The sequence below is a fragment of the Microtus oregoni genome, unplaced genomic scaffold (assembly GCF_018167655.1).
Source record: "Microtus oregoni isolate MIOR12 unplaced genomic scaffold, Mior012 000006F_ref0000085, whole genome shotgun sequence".
NCBI lineage: Eukaryota > Metazoa > Chordata > Mammalia > Rodentia > Cricetidae > Microtus > Microtus oregoni.
In genome coordinates this window covers 43,705,773-43,719,498 of record NW_024543065.1, presented here as the reverse complement: position 1 = coordinate 43,719,498, position 13,726 = coordinate 43,705,773, and the positions used below count along the sequence as shown (strand labels likewise).

At 41.8% G+C, this 13,726-nt stretch overlaps 1 protein-coding gene across 1 annotated transcript in view; it reads left to right on the top strand.

The window, feature by feature from the left end:
- Positions 1 to 1,293: 1,293 nt before the first annotated feature.
- The window catches only part of LOC121450037 (NACHT, LRR and PYD domains-containing protein 9B-like), a 30,777-nt gene continuing 18,344 nt past the window's right edge, over positions 1,294 to 13,726 (top strand). The window contains 3 exon segments of the mRNA XM_041654709.1: positions 1,294 to 1,561; positions 6,010 to 7,588; positions 13,464 to 13,628. Of these exon segments, the coding sequence (XP_041510643.1) occupies positions 1,294 to 1,561; positions 6,010 to 7,588; positions 13,464 to 13,628 (2,012 nt within the window).

Genomic DNA, 13,726 nt, shown 5'->3' with positions numbered 1-13,726 from the left:
CTTAGTGCCCGCATTGTTTTCTAACTTCTCTGGGATTGTGGTTTGTAGGCTGGCTTTCTTTGCTTTATGTTTAAAAAACACCTATGAATGAGTACGTGTGATAATTGTCTTTCTGTGTCTGGGTTACTCACTCAAAATAATGTTTTCTAGTTCCATCAGTTTTCCTGAAAATCATGATTTTTTTTTCTGCTGTGTATACTCCATTGTGTAAATGTACCACATTTTCCTTATCCATTATTTGATCGAGGGAGATTTAGGTTGTTTCCAGGTTCTGGCTATGACAAACAAAGCTGCTATGAACATAGTTGAGCACATGTCCTTGTGGCACGATTGAGCATCCTTTGGATATATACCCAAAAGTGGTATTACTGGGTCTTGAGGACGGTTGTTTTCTAATTTTCTGAGAAATCACCACACTGACATCCAAAGGGGTTGTACCAGCTTGCATTCCCACCAGCAACGCAGAAGTGTCCCCTTTTCCCCACAACCTCTCCAGCATAAGTTGTCATCAGTGTTTTTTATCTTGTCCATACTTACAGGTGTAAGATGAAATCTCAGAGTTGTTTTGATTTGCATTTCTCTCATGACTAGGATGTTGAACATTTCCTTAAGTGTCTTTCAGCCATTTTAGATTCCTCTGTTGAGAGTTCTCTGTTTAGGTCTGTACTCCATTTTTTGTTGGATTATGTGTTCTTTTGGTGTCCAATTTCTTGAGTTCTTTGTATATTTTGGAGATCAGGCCTCTGTCTCATGGGGGGTTAGTGAAGAACTTTTCCCATTCTGTAGGCTGTCATTTTGTCATGTTGACCGTGTCCTTTACCTTCCTGAAGCTTTTCAGTTTCAGGAGGTCCCATTATTGTTTCTCTCAAAGTCTGTGCTACTGGGGTTCTATAATCAGTTCTGAGACGTGTCCCTAAGAGCATAGAGTGGCAGGGACAAAGGCAGTGCCCACACTTCTTCTTTGGTTCCATTGTTAACTTGGTTGCTTTGTTGATATTTTCCAGTTGATTATCATTCTCTTTAATAGTGAACTTGGCACAGGGTTTATTTTAACACTGGATTCACAGGCATGGAAGGGAAAGGGTGAAGGATGAGCCACATAGACCAGAAGAAAGGGATGCATGATATCAATAATTTTGAGACTTTTCAAGTTGAGATCTCCCATGTCATTCTTGTCCAGGTGTCACTTATTTCTTCATTTTTTTAAATTTATTTATTTATTAAAGATTTCTGTATCTTCCCCACCACCTATTTCTTCATTTTGAAGATTTATTAACCTCTGAAGCATCCAAGATGGCAGAATCATCTGGTTTGGGTGTGGCTCTCTGCCTAAAACAGCTCAGTGATGCAACGTTCCTACACTTCAAAAATCTGCTCATCAAAGAACCAGAATTGCAAGTCAATCCGGCGCTCTGGGCAAAAATTAAGCTAGCTTCGAGAAAAGGCCTGATAACGCTGTTGCACGCATATTATCCAGGGCAGGTATGGGACATAATGTCAAGAACATTTCTACAGGTCAATCGGAGAGACCTCTGGACCAAGGTTCAAGAACTGAGGAGAGGTAAGCGAGCATGGAGAGAGAAGGGACACATGGGAAAGTTAGTCACATAGGAGCTGCTTTTATTTTTTAGTTTATTCTTCTCTCCTACAATACCTCCCATCCCCCATTCCTCCCAGTCCTCCCCACCTCCTGCTCTCCCTGATCCACTTGTCTTCTGCTTCCCTTCAGAAATAAAGCAGGGACATCAACCGAACACAGAATAACAAGATGCAGTAAAACTAGGCACAAAGCCTCATATTAAAGCTGGACTAGGAAGTCCAGTAGGAGGAAAAGGGTCTTATGAGCAGGTGAAAGAGTCAGAGACACCCCTACTTCCATTCGTAGGAGTCCCACAGAAACACCAAGCTAACAACCATAATGTGAAACTCGTGCTGAAGAAGGGTTGCACTGAAGAAACCTGTGGGTGTTGTATACTTCATCCTTTAACTGGAGTGGGGGAGGGTCTCCTAATGTGCATGACCATTACCAATAAAAAAAATGTAGGATGGGTTGAAACAAATAAGGCAGTTCCCAACATTAATGCTGTTTTCTTCAGCTGACCATGAAAAATGTTCTTTCATTTGCTTTTTTAAAATTAGCATACAACACAATGCCTTTCCTCTTGGCATTGTTCCCAATCTCTCTCCTTCCTCCTCTCTCTCCCTTGCTTCCTCTGTCTCTCCCTTCTCTTGTTTGTTCTTTCTATCTTGGAAAATGTCTCACTGTGTAGCCCAGGCTGGCTTAAAAGTCATTCTATAGACCAGACTAGTCTTGAACTCATGACTTCCTGCCTTGAGTTCCTGAGTTCTAGGGATCCATGTACACGGTGACACACTCAGCTGAGATGAGGTTCTATCCAATATAGCACTGACTCATCCTTTTGACCAGACACGTAGTGCTAAGAAGAGGCCTTTGTCCTCTTTCCCAGAGACATTACCTTTATTTCCTATGAATTTCTTGAGACTGTGGAAGAAGCCCTCAAATATACAAGCTGAGATCGTGTCCAGGTGGAAGGCATGTCACAGACCTTCCAGAGGGAATATTTTACCAGGAGCTCATCCCCCTTTTCATGTGCATATAAGCTGTCTCCATATTCACTGGGTTTGCTGTTCATGTATTCTTTGGCAGAACTATGATTTAACAGTAGCCAAAAGTGTCCACAAAAATGGTTGTGAATCTGGAACCACGTGCTTTGTTCGGCTGGTTCTTAGTCATGTGACTTTTCTAGTCAGCTACAGCAAGATGATCAATGTCACTACATCTGTTTCCTCTTGGGGATAAAGACACCAGTAATTTTCAAGGACCAAGTACTCACAAGCATGGAAGACATGGAGAATAACATGTCATGGTTATTGTATCATTTAATTTCTGTTGCTGTGATAAAACACCGTGACCAAAAGTGAGTCATGGAAAAGGTTTATCTCGGCTTATGGCTCCAGAGTGGTGAGAGAGGCATGACAACACGCAGGCATGGTGGGAGGAGCAGGAAGCTGAGGTCACGTCTCAGCCGCGAGCATGGAGCAGAGAGATGGAGCTGGAAGCAGGGGGAGGCTGTGAGATCTCAGTGCCTGCCCCACACAGCATCCTTCTCTAGCAAGGCCACACCTCCTAATCCTTCCCAAACCTCACCATTAATTGGGGAACAGAGCTTCAAGTTTACCAACCAATGGGGACATTTTTACCCAAACCATTAGCACAGCTATGCATTCTAGCCCCTTCTAGAGCTTCAGAGGTAGAGGCAAATGGGAGGGTGTGAGCATGTAATGTCAGCCTTGACTACATGGCTAGGCTGAGGTCAGTGGGCATTCTGGGCTACACAAGACCCTGTCTCTAAAAACAGAAAGGCAAAAAGAGAATCTACACTAAATCATGGCAAATTCTAGCTAAGGTCAGCTCTAGTTTTTGGTCCTGTGTAGGAGTGCTTTCGGGTTGGGAGCCACTTACTGGCCTGTAGTACAATCCTAATCAGTCTTCTTGAATAAAACCTAGAATCAGATATTGGGGTAAATGTTGAAAGATGAGAAAAGTAAAGGAGCCAGGCACTAGAGAGACCTTTAGCCTCTACCGGAATCCTTAGACCGAAGAGGGCAAGACTGTCTCCTTGAACCCTCAGACTGAATGGGTTGAGCGCCTGACTCCTCCCACCTTACATTCCTCTCTCCACCCAGTCATATTGCTTCTTGTCTCTACCTCCCTATGCTGGGATTAAAGGGGTGAGCTGCTACCACTTGGTTCTGTTTCTGTTTGAGACTGACTCAAACTTGTGTAGACCAGGGTGTTTTGGAACTCACAGAAATCTGTCTGCCTCTGTCTCTCTGGTACTGGGATTAAAGACGTGTGCCACCACTGCCTGGTCTCTGTGACTAACTAGTGACTAGCTCCACACTCTAATCTTCAGGCAAGCTTTGTTATATCACAAACAAAACTTCCCCACACTGGGCCATGGAGCTAGAGTTGTTCCTACAGGTTGAGATTTATGATTGCCTGGATACACACAAGGATGGAATGATATTCTTCTATTAACCATTCGTCTGATTAAATATTTATACCTAGGTCCCTTTTCACAGGAGTTGAATTACATACATGGCAAGTTTAACTCAATTACAAGAAAGGTGCAGGCCCGCATAAATCCCAGAGCCTGCAACAGATTGGGCAGATAGTAGATTCTCTTAGGATGACTTAAGTGTCCGTCCTCTGCTGACCTATGAAACCTTTTCATCTAATAACAAAGTTTCCCAGGATTTTTGAAAAGATTTTTTAAATATATATTTAAACATATATTTAATAAGTAATTATATATAAATATGGAGTTTTATATATAATGTATGTAAGTATTTGCTAGCATATATGGATAGGAAACACATGCATGCAGTGCCTTGTGGCCAAAAGAGGACAGGAATCCCTAAACTGAACTAAACCTCAAGTTATCAGTGACTGTCTAGGTGCTTGGAGCTGAACCCAGGTCATCTAGAAGAGTAGCAAGTGTTTTAAACGTATTGAACATTTCTAATGTACCAGTCACTGATAGAAGTCCCAGTGAATCTCAGATACAACAGTAGGCTCTTGCCCTCAGAAAGCCTAGTACCAGAAATTCACGGGAAATATCAAAGTGTGCTACTGATGACATGCCAGCTGCCTGCTAATTACCTCCATGAATGGAAAGAGAAATACTAGAACGTTGATCCAGATACATTAAATAATGTACCTAAAACTGTGAGATACATGAACCCAGAACAATGTGACACCCCGTCAGGATTGTTATTTGTAGATATGAAAGCATAGAACCCCAGAGGTCATTTCACTCTGTCTTGTTGCCTGAATCAAATCTTGCTTTGACTAAGCATCGGATTGTAAACATGTACAGAAAACTGAAGAATTTGAAATAGATTGACCTATAATGACTACTGGGGGTATGAAAGCCTTAGGCAGTGATGTGGGAGTGTCATATATCAATCTGTTGATTTCATTGGTTAAGCAATAACGAAACTGCTTGGCCCTCATAGGTTAAAACATAGGTGGGAGGGGTAAACAGAACAGAATGCTGGGAGGAAGAGGAAGTGAGCTCAGACTCGACAGCTCTCCTCTTGGGAGCAGACGTCTCAGAGAGATGCCATGCCCTGCTCCCAGGCAGACACACGCAATGAAGCTCCGATGCAGAATGGACGTAGGCTAGAATCTTTCCCAGTAAGTGCACCTAGCGATGCTATGCAGATGATTAGAAATGGGCTAAATTACTATGTGAGAATTAGCCTAGAAGAGGCTAGATAGAAATGGGCCAAGCAGTGTTTAAAAGAATACAGTGTCTGTGTAATTATTTTGGGGCATAAGCTAGCCAGGCGGCCGGGGTGCTGGGGATGCAGCCCCGCTGCTCATATTACAACAAGGCAGTGTCACACGATTCTGAGCCCTAACTCATGAAATTGTGAACAGATGAAATACTTATGGCCGTTGCCCTGGGAAGGTACCAGGCCCTTTGCAAATTTGCAGTGAGGTACCCAGAATTCATGCTGTACCACAGCTGATACCCCTGTCTTCTGGAGAGCCCCCTTCTCTTCTATTGGCCCTAAAAGATTTATAGACCCCCTTTAGCACAGGGATTTGAGTCAGGCATGAGTCAGTCAACTCTTCCATGCATGTTCACAAGCATGGAAAGACTTGCATGCAATAGAGGTCTCTATCTAGAGAAGTTGGTGGAAAAAGAACGGGCTAGTTGATTGGGGCTGGGGTGGGCCCTAACCACACTTTGGAGGGTAAAGGGAGGAAAACCCTGTATCAGTTGAAGGGAAATGGAAACTTATTGCAGGGGAAAGGTGGGTGGCTCTCCTCCTTTTCTGTCCTCAGGACCCACAGCCTCACCGCTCATCCAGGTGTGGGGATCATTCACTAGACGTGTATTTAAGAAAACTGTGATTCACTCCAAGGACTGTCCTAGTCCTAACTGTCTTGTGTTCTGATTTCATCAAACTCAGATAAAAGGACATACAAAGAGATTATGAAAACCGCATTTCACCACATCTGGACCTTCAAAGACAACCTTTATGTGCTGGATGCAGAATACGAAGTTGTTACAGACATGCAGTTCAAGGTGTTGCAAGAAGTATTTGGTCCTCAGTTAAAGCCAGTCACGGCAGTCATACTGGGTGCTGAAGCCATCGGAAAATCCACGTTCTTAAGAAAAGCCGTGTTGGATTGGGCATCAGGAAACTTATGGAAGAACAGATTTCAGTATGTTTTCTTCTTTTCTCTCGTCTCACTTAACAGCACCACAGAGTTGAGCTTAGCTCAGCTTCTCTTAAGTCAGTTGTCTGCAACTTCAGAGACACCGGATGATGTCTTATCCGATCCGAGGAAAATCTTGTTTATCTTGGATGGATTTGACCACCTGAAATTTGACTTGGAACTCCAGACAAACTTGTGCGACGACTGGAGGAAGAAGCTGCCAACACAAATTGTCTTGAGTAGTTTGATACAGAAAGTAATGCTCCCAGAATCTTCTCTGCTGCTTGAATTGGGAAACCCAAGTATACCCAAAATCTATCCCTTGCTACAGTATCCAAGGAAGATAACTATGGGAGGATTCAGTGAGAAGTCTATAAAGTTCTACTGTGTGGAATTTTTCAATGACATTGAGAAAGGCTTACAAGTCTTTGGTTATTTACAGAGCATGCAAGCATTGCTCGATTTATGCATTAGTCCCTATATGTGCTGGATGTTCTGTAGGACCATAAAGGGGCAGTGTGACAGGGGATAGGAAATGAACCTTGTCTATGAGCCAGATTCGGCTTTGTACACAAGTTTTATGGTGAGCTCCTTCAGATCGGTGTATGACTCCCGTCGATCCAGACAGAACAGAGCCCGACTAAAGACTCTGTGTACCTTGGCTGCAGAGGGAATGTGGAAACAGGTATTTGTGTTTAAGTCTGAGGATCTCAGGAGGAATGGGATAACTGAACCTGAGCAGACATCATGGCTGAGAATACGTTTTCTCAATTACCGGGGTGACTGTTTCATGTTTTACCATCCGACGCTACAGTCATATTTTGCTGCCCTGTTCTATTTCCTCAGACAAGACAAAGACACACCTAACCCTATCATAGGAAGCCTACTCCAATTCCTAAGAGAAGTCTATGCTCATGGCCAAACCCAATGGCTCCGGACAGGGATGTTTGTGTTTGGAATTGCCACTGAAAAAGTTGCTGCCATGCTGAACCCACACTTTGGCTTTATACCATCCAGAGATGTTAGAGGTGTTATCTTCAACTGCTTTAGAAACATGAATCAAGAAGAGTTCAGTAAGACACTGAGGGCCCAGAGTTTGTTCAAGAGCCTATTTGGCAACAAGGAAGAAGAATTTGTAACACAAGTGATGGGTCTATTCGAAGAAATGACTGTTGATATTAGTAATGTTGATGTACTCACAGTAGCTACCTACAGTCTGCTGAGATCTCAGAAGCTAAAGAAACTTCATCTGCATATACAAGAAAGAGTTTTTTCAGAAACATATAACCCAGGAGATGGTGACATAGAAAACTTTAGACGACACAAGAAGTGAGTACATCTCTGAACCCAGTCTTTAGTTCTTCCAGTTTTGCCGCAGTGTCAAGTGCATTGTTTATAGGTCTGTTTGTGTGCCTGCTGTCAGAGGAAGATGTGGGGTGTCTTTCTCCATTGTCCCCCACCTTAATCCCCTGAGACAGTATCTCACCAAACTTGAAGCTAACCATCTTGACTAGGCTAACTGGCCACTAAGACACCCGATCTACCTGTTTCTCTTTTCTAATGTGGGGCAACAGCCTCATGCAACCATGCCCAGCTTATGTTGGTGTTGTGGATCTGAACCCAGGTCTTCATGTTTGTACAGCCCACACTCCTACCCACCAGTCCTTCTCTCCAGAACAGAGTTTCTAAGTTCTTTTATGTCTATTCCTGAGTGTTTAGATGGCATGGTCAGGAAGGCTTTCTGTTGAGTCTAGGCACTGCTGTTTGGAGCTATGTGGCCCACAGAGCCAAGACTTTGAGTTCCTTTATTTATACTGAGAGCAAATTTGTCACAAGGCTAGTGTGAGATGGAAATGTGAGCAGCTTCTTTGTAGCATCTGCCTCTTTTCCGTCATCCATAGTGTGTTTAATGTCCTGTATATTGCTTTTATTATGTTTAGATATGTTTTTTCTATCCCTCATCTCTCCAAGACCTTTATCATGAAGGGGTGTTGGATTTTGTCAAATACTTTTTCAGCATCTAATGAGATGAGCATATGTTTTTTTCTTTCAGTTTATTTATATGATGGATTATAATGATTTTTATAAGTTGAACCATCTCTGTATCTTTGGGATAAAGCTGACTTGATCATGGTGGATGAATTTTTTTATGTGTTCTTGGATTCGGTTTGCCAATATTTTATTGAGTATTTTTGCATTATCTATAATACTCTTTCTTGGTTGAGTCTTTGTGTGGTTTTGGTATCAGGGTAGCCTCATAAAAAGAATCTGGCAATGTCCCTTCTGTTTCTATTATGTGGAACACTTTGAGGTATTAGCACTTCTTGGAAATTCTGGTTGAATTCTGCACTAAAACCATCCAGGCCTGGGCTTTTTTGGTTGAGAGGTTTTTGATGACAGCTCCTATTTCCTTACAGTTTGAAGGTCTATTTGAATTGTTCACCTGATCTTGATTTAATTTTGGTATATGGTATCTATCCAGAAAATTGTCCATTTCTTTTACGTTTTCCAATTTTGTGGAGTATTGTTTTTTTGTTATGTTTTGTTTTAGTATGACCTACTGATTCTCTGGTTTTTCTCATTGTCTGTTGTTATGTCCCCCTTTTCATTTCTCATTTTGTTTATTGGGATGTTCTCAATCCACCTTTTGATTAGTTTGGATAAGGATTTGTCTCTCTTGTTGATTTTCTCAAAGAACCAGCTCTTTGTCTCATTGATTTTTTGTATTGTTTTCTTTGTTTCTATTTTATTGATTTCAGCTCTCAATTTGATTATTTCCTGTCTTGTACTTCTCCTGCATGAGTCTGCTTCTTTTTGTTCTAGAGCTTTCAGGTGTGCTGCTAAGTCACTAGTGTGAGCTTTCTCCACTTTCTTTGTGTGGGCACTTAGTGCTATGAACTTTCCTCTTAGCATGACTTTCATAGTGTCCCATAGGTTTGGGTATGTTGTGCCTTCATTTTCACTGAAATCTAGGAAATCTTTAATTTCTTTATTTCTTCCTTTTCCTGGGGGCCGTTGAATAGTTCTGTTCAATATCCATGAGTTTGTAGGCTTTTTGAGAGTAGTGTTGTTAAACACTAACTTTAAACCATGGTGATCCGATAAGACACAAGGAGTTACTCCAGTTTACTTATATCTGCAGAGGTTTGCTTTGTTGCTGAGTTTGTGGTCAAGTTTAGAGAAGGTTCCATGAGGTACAGAGAAGAAGGTATATTCTTTCCTGTTTGGGTGGACTATTCTATAGATATCTGTTAAGTCCATTTGATTCATGACATCTGGTAGTTCTCTTACTTCTCTGTTAAGTTTCTGTCTGGTTTACCTGTCCATTGGTGAGAGTGGAGTGTTGAAGTCTTCAGCTATTAATGTATGGTGTTTGATTGTGATTTAAGCTTTAGTAATGTTTCTTTTACGTATTTTCATGTTCTTGTATTAGGGGCATAGATGTTCAGGATTGAAATTTCATCCGGATGAATTGTTCCTCTTATGAATATAAAGTGTCCTTCTCTATCTCTTCTGGTTGATTTTAGCTTGGGATCTATTTGTTAGATATTAGGATAGCTAGACTCGCTTGTTTCTTATGTCCATTTGATTGGAAAACCTTTTTCCCAATTTTTACTCTGAGGTAATATCTGTCATTGTAGTTGAGTTGTGTTTCTTGTATATAGCAGAAAGCTGAATCCTGTTTTTATATCCATTCTCTTAGACTGTGTCTTTTTATAGGTGAATTGAGTCAATTGATATTAAGAGATATTAATGACCCATGGTTATTAACTCTTGTTATTTTTCGGTGGTAATGATTGTGTGTTTCTCCTTTTTGGGTTTTGCTGATGGGAGTTTATCTGTTTCCTATATTTTTGTGGGTGTAGTTAGCATCCTTGGATTGTGTTTTCCTTCTAGTACTTTCTGTAGGGCTGGGTTTCTGGATACGTATTGTTTAAAACTGGTTTTGTCTTGGAATATCTTGTTTTCTCCATCAATGGTGACTGAAAGTTTTGCTTTGTATAGTAGTCTGGGCTTAAATCCATGGTCTCTTATTGTATGCAGCACATCTACCCAGTATCTTCTGGCTTCATGGTTTCCATTGAGAAGTCAGGTGTAATTCTGATAGGTTTAACTTTATATCTTACTTGACCTTTTTCCTTAGCAGCTCTTAATAGTCTTTCTTTATTCTATATGTTTTGTGTTTCGAATTATTATATAGCGAGGAGATTTTTTTTTGATCCAGTCTATTTAGTGTTCTGTAAGCTCCTTGTACCTTCATAGGAATATCCTTCTTTAGGTTGGGAAAGTTTTCTTCTATGATTTTGTTAAATATATTTTCTGTGCCTTTGAGCTGGAGTTCTTATCCTTCTTCTACCGCTAGTATTCTTAGGTTTGGTTTTTTTCATGCTGCCCCAGATTTTTTGGATGTTTTGTGTTAAGAATTTCTTGGATTTACTGTTTTCTTTGAACAATGAATCCATTTCTTCTATAATATCTTCAACACCTGACATTCACTCTTCCATCTCTTATATTCTGTTGGTTATACTTGCCTCTGTAGTTATTGTTCATTTACCCAGATTTCCATATCCAGAATTCCCCCAGTTTGTGTTTTTCTCAATTGCCTCTATTTCAGTCTTCAAGTCTTGAACTGTTTGTTTTTTTTCTTGGTTTCCTTGGGTTTCTTTGAGGGATTTACTAATTTCTTCCAATTTTTTGTATTTCTTTTTTTCCATTTCTTTTTGTTTGTTTGTTTGTTTGTTTGGGTTTACAGTGTTTATGAAAATGCACATTTTTCAGCCACTGTATTCTACTCCTTCCATTTGCTGCCAATCTCATTAGAATTTTTTTTCATGTGAACAATTTTTTTATTAAAAATTTTCACCTTCTCCCTGCCTCCCTTTTCCCTCCCCCAACCCCACTCCCCACACCCCACTCCCTTCCCCTTCCCTCTCCAGTTTGAAGAACAGTCAGGTTTTCCTGCCCTGTGGGCAGTCCAAGGTCCTCCCCCCTCCATCCAGGTCTAGGAAGCTGAGCATCCAAACATGCTAGGCTCCCACAAAGCCAGTACATGCAGTAGGATCAAAACCCAGTGCCATTGTCCTTGGCTTCTCAGCAGCCCTCATGGTCCACCATATTCAGAGAGTCCAGTTTTAGCCCATGCATTTTCAGTCCCAGTCCAGCCGGCCTTGGTGAGCTCCCAATAGATCAGCCCCACTGTCTCAGTGGGTGGGTGCCCCCTCGCTGTTTTGACTTCCTTGCTCCTGTTCTCCCTCCTGTTCCTCATTTGGACCTTGGGAGCTCAGTCCATTGCTCCAGTGTGGGTCTCTGTCTCTATCTCCATCCATCACCAGATGAAGGTTCTATGGTGATTGCAAGATATTCGTTAGTATGGCTATAGGATCGGGCCATTTCAGGCTCTCTCTCCTCAGCTGCCCAAGGACCTAGTTGGGGACATCTCTCTAGACCCCTGGGAACCCCTCTAGAGTTAAGGCTCTTGTCAACTCTAGAATATCTCCCTTAATTAAGATATGTACTTCCCTGCTCCCATATCCATCCTTCCATTATCCCAACCGTCCCATTACCCAAGCTCTCCCCATCCTCCCCTTCTCACTTGTCTTTCCCCATCTCCCCTTTCCCCCATCCCGCCCCACCCCCCGGTTCCCAATGTTTGCCCAGCAATCTTGTCTACTTCCAATATCCAGGAGGATAACTATATGTTTTTCTTTGGGTTCACCTTCATATTTAGCTTCTCTAGGATCATGAACTATAGGCTCAATGTCCTTTATTTATGGCTAAAAAACCAATTATGAGTGAGTACATCCTAAGTTCATCTTTTTGGGTCTGGGTTACCTCACTCAGGATAGTGTTTTCTATTTCCATCCATTTGCATGCAAAATTCAAGATGTCATTCTTTTTTAATGCTGAGTAGTACTCTAATATGTATATATTCCATACTTTATCCATTCTTCCATTGAAGGGCCAGGAAATTTGGGATCAACCTGCCCCAGGATGCAGCAATACCACTCTTGGAAATATACCCAAGAGATACCCTAAAATACAACAAAAGTTTTTGTTCAACTATGTTCATAGCAGCATTATTTGTAATAGCCAGAACCTGGAAACAACCTAGATGTCCTTTATTTCTTTACGGGAGTTTTTCATTTCTACTTTAAAGGTCTCCATCATCTTCATATAGTTGTGTTTAAAATCATTTTCTTCTGCTGCGTCTGGGTTAGAATGATCAAGTCTTCCTGTTGTATGACCACTGGAATCTGGTGTTGCTGTGTTTGTTTTTTAGGCTGTTGGATGAATTCTTACATTGGTGCCTTCCCATCTCTTCCTTCAGATGATGCCCGCAGTGTCTTTGCACCTTGGTCCAATCCTTGCAGCATCTGTCTGAGTCTTTGGGGATTGTTCTTGCTCTGCTCTGTACTGTCACTGTCTGTGTCTCCCTTAGCCCGCTCTCTTGGTCTTCTCTCCTGGTTCACTCTCTTGGTCCAGTCTGTGCCATCACAGCTTGTGCTTTAGCGTTCCTCTCTTGGTCCACTCTCATGGTCCTCTCAACAGGAAACTTTCCTGCTGGCTGGCAAGATAAACTGATGCAGGTGGGGAAAGTGCCCGGTGTTATGCCCCACTATGGAGGGCCTAGAGAATGGGGTCTCCTGCCCGGTCCAACTTCTTCTTTCAAGTTCGTTCGTCACACTGATGTCTTTTTGTTTTGTCAGCTATAAGTTAACTAGGGTCATCAGTGTGTCCAAGGGTTTGGAGCTGTGCATTAGATCCTAGTGGGCTGACTTGTGGGTATAAAACTGGAGATGACTGTTCCTCCCCCAGAGCCGACCAGTTGTCAATATTCCAGCAGGGAGGGCTGGGACTGTGCAAGCCTCTCCCCAGTTGTTGATTGACAGGAACAGGTCCGGTCTTTTGCAGGCAGTGGAGGGATCCATAGCTCTACCAGGATTAAGACTGCAATGGCTATACAATGCTCAGAAGAGGGCATTTTCTCACCCACATTGCTCACTCTCTCCTCTCTGTCTCATCTGCTCCTTTTTCTTTTTTGTAAAAATTTATTTATTTTTATTACTGTGTATGAGTGCTTGGGATGCCTGAATGTCTATGTACCATGTGTACCTCCTCAGGTGGTGGGGCTCATCTTCCCATCTTAGGAGTGTCTTGATTGCATTTAGCCACCAGAGAATAACAATGTGTTATCTCATTGCAGAATTGCAAACAAATATTGGCGTTCATTATGTGGAATTTTCTGGAACTTACAAGTGTTGGATCTGGACAGCTGTAATTTCAATGAAATTACAATTCAGCATCTTTGTGAATCGTTGTCTCCAGCTCCTTGTATACCTCTGAACATGTTTAAGCTCCAAAGCTTGTCGTAAGTTTGACAGTCACTCATCCTTTCCATAGATAGAAGAATTTCCCTCTCTGCTTTGATAAGACTAATTCATAAATAAATTCATAACTAAAATAAAA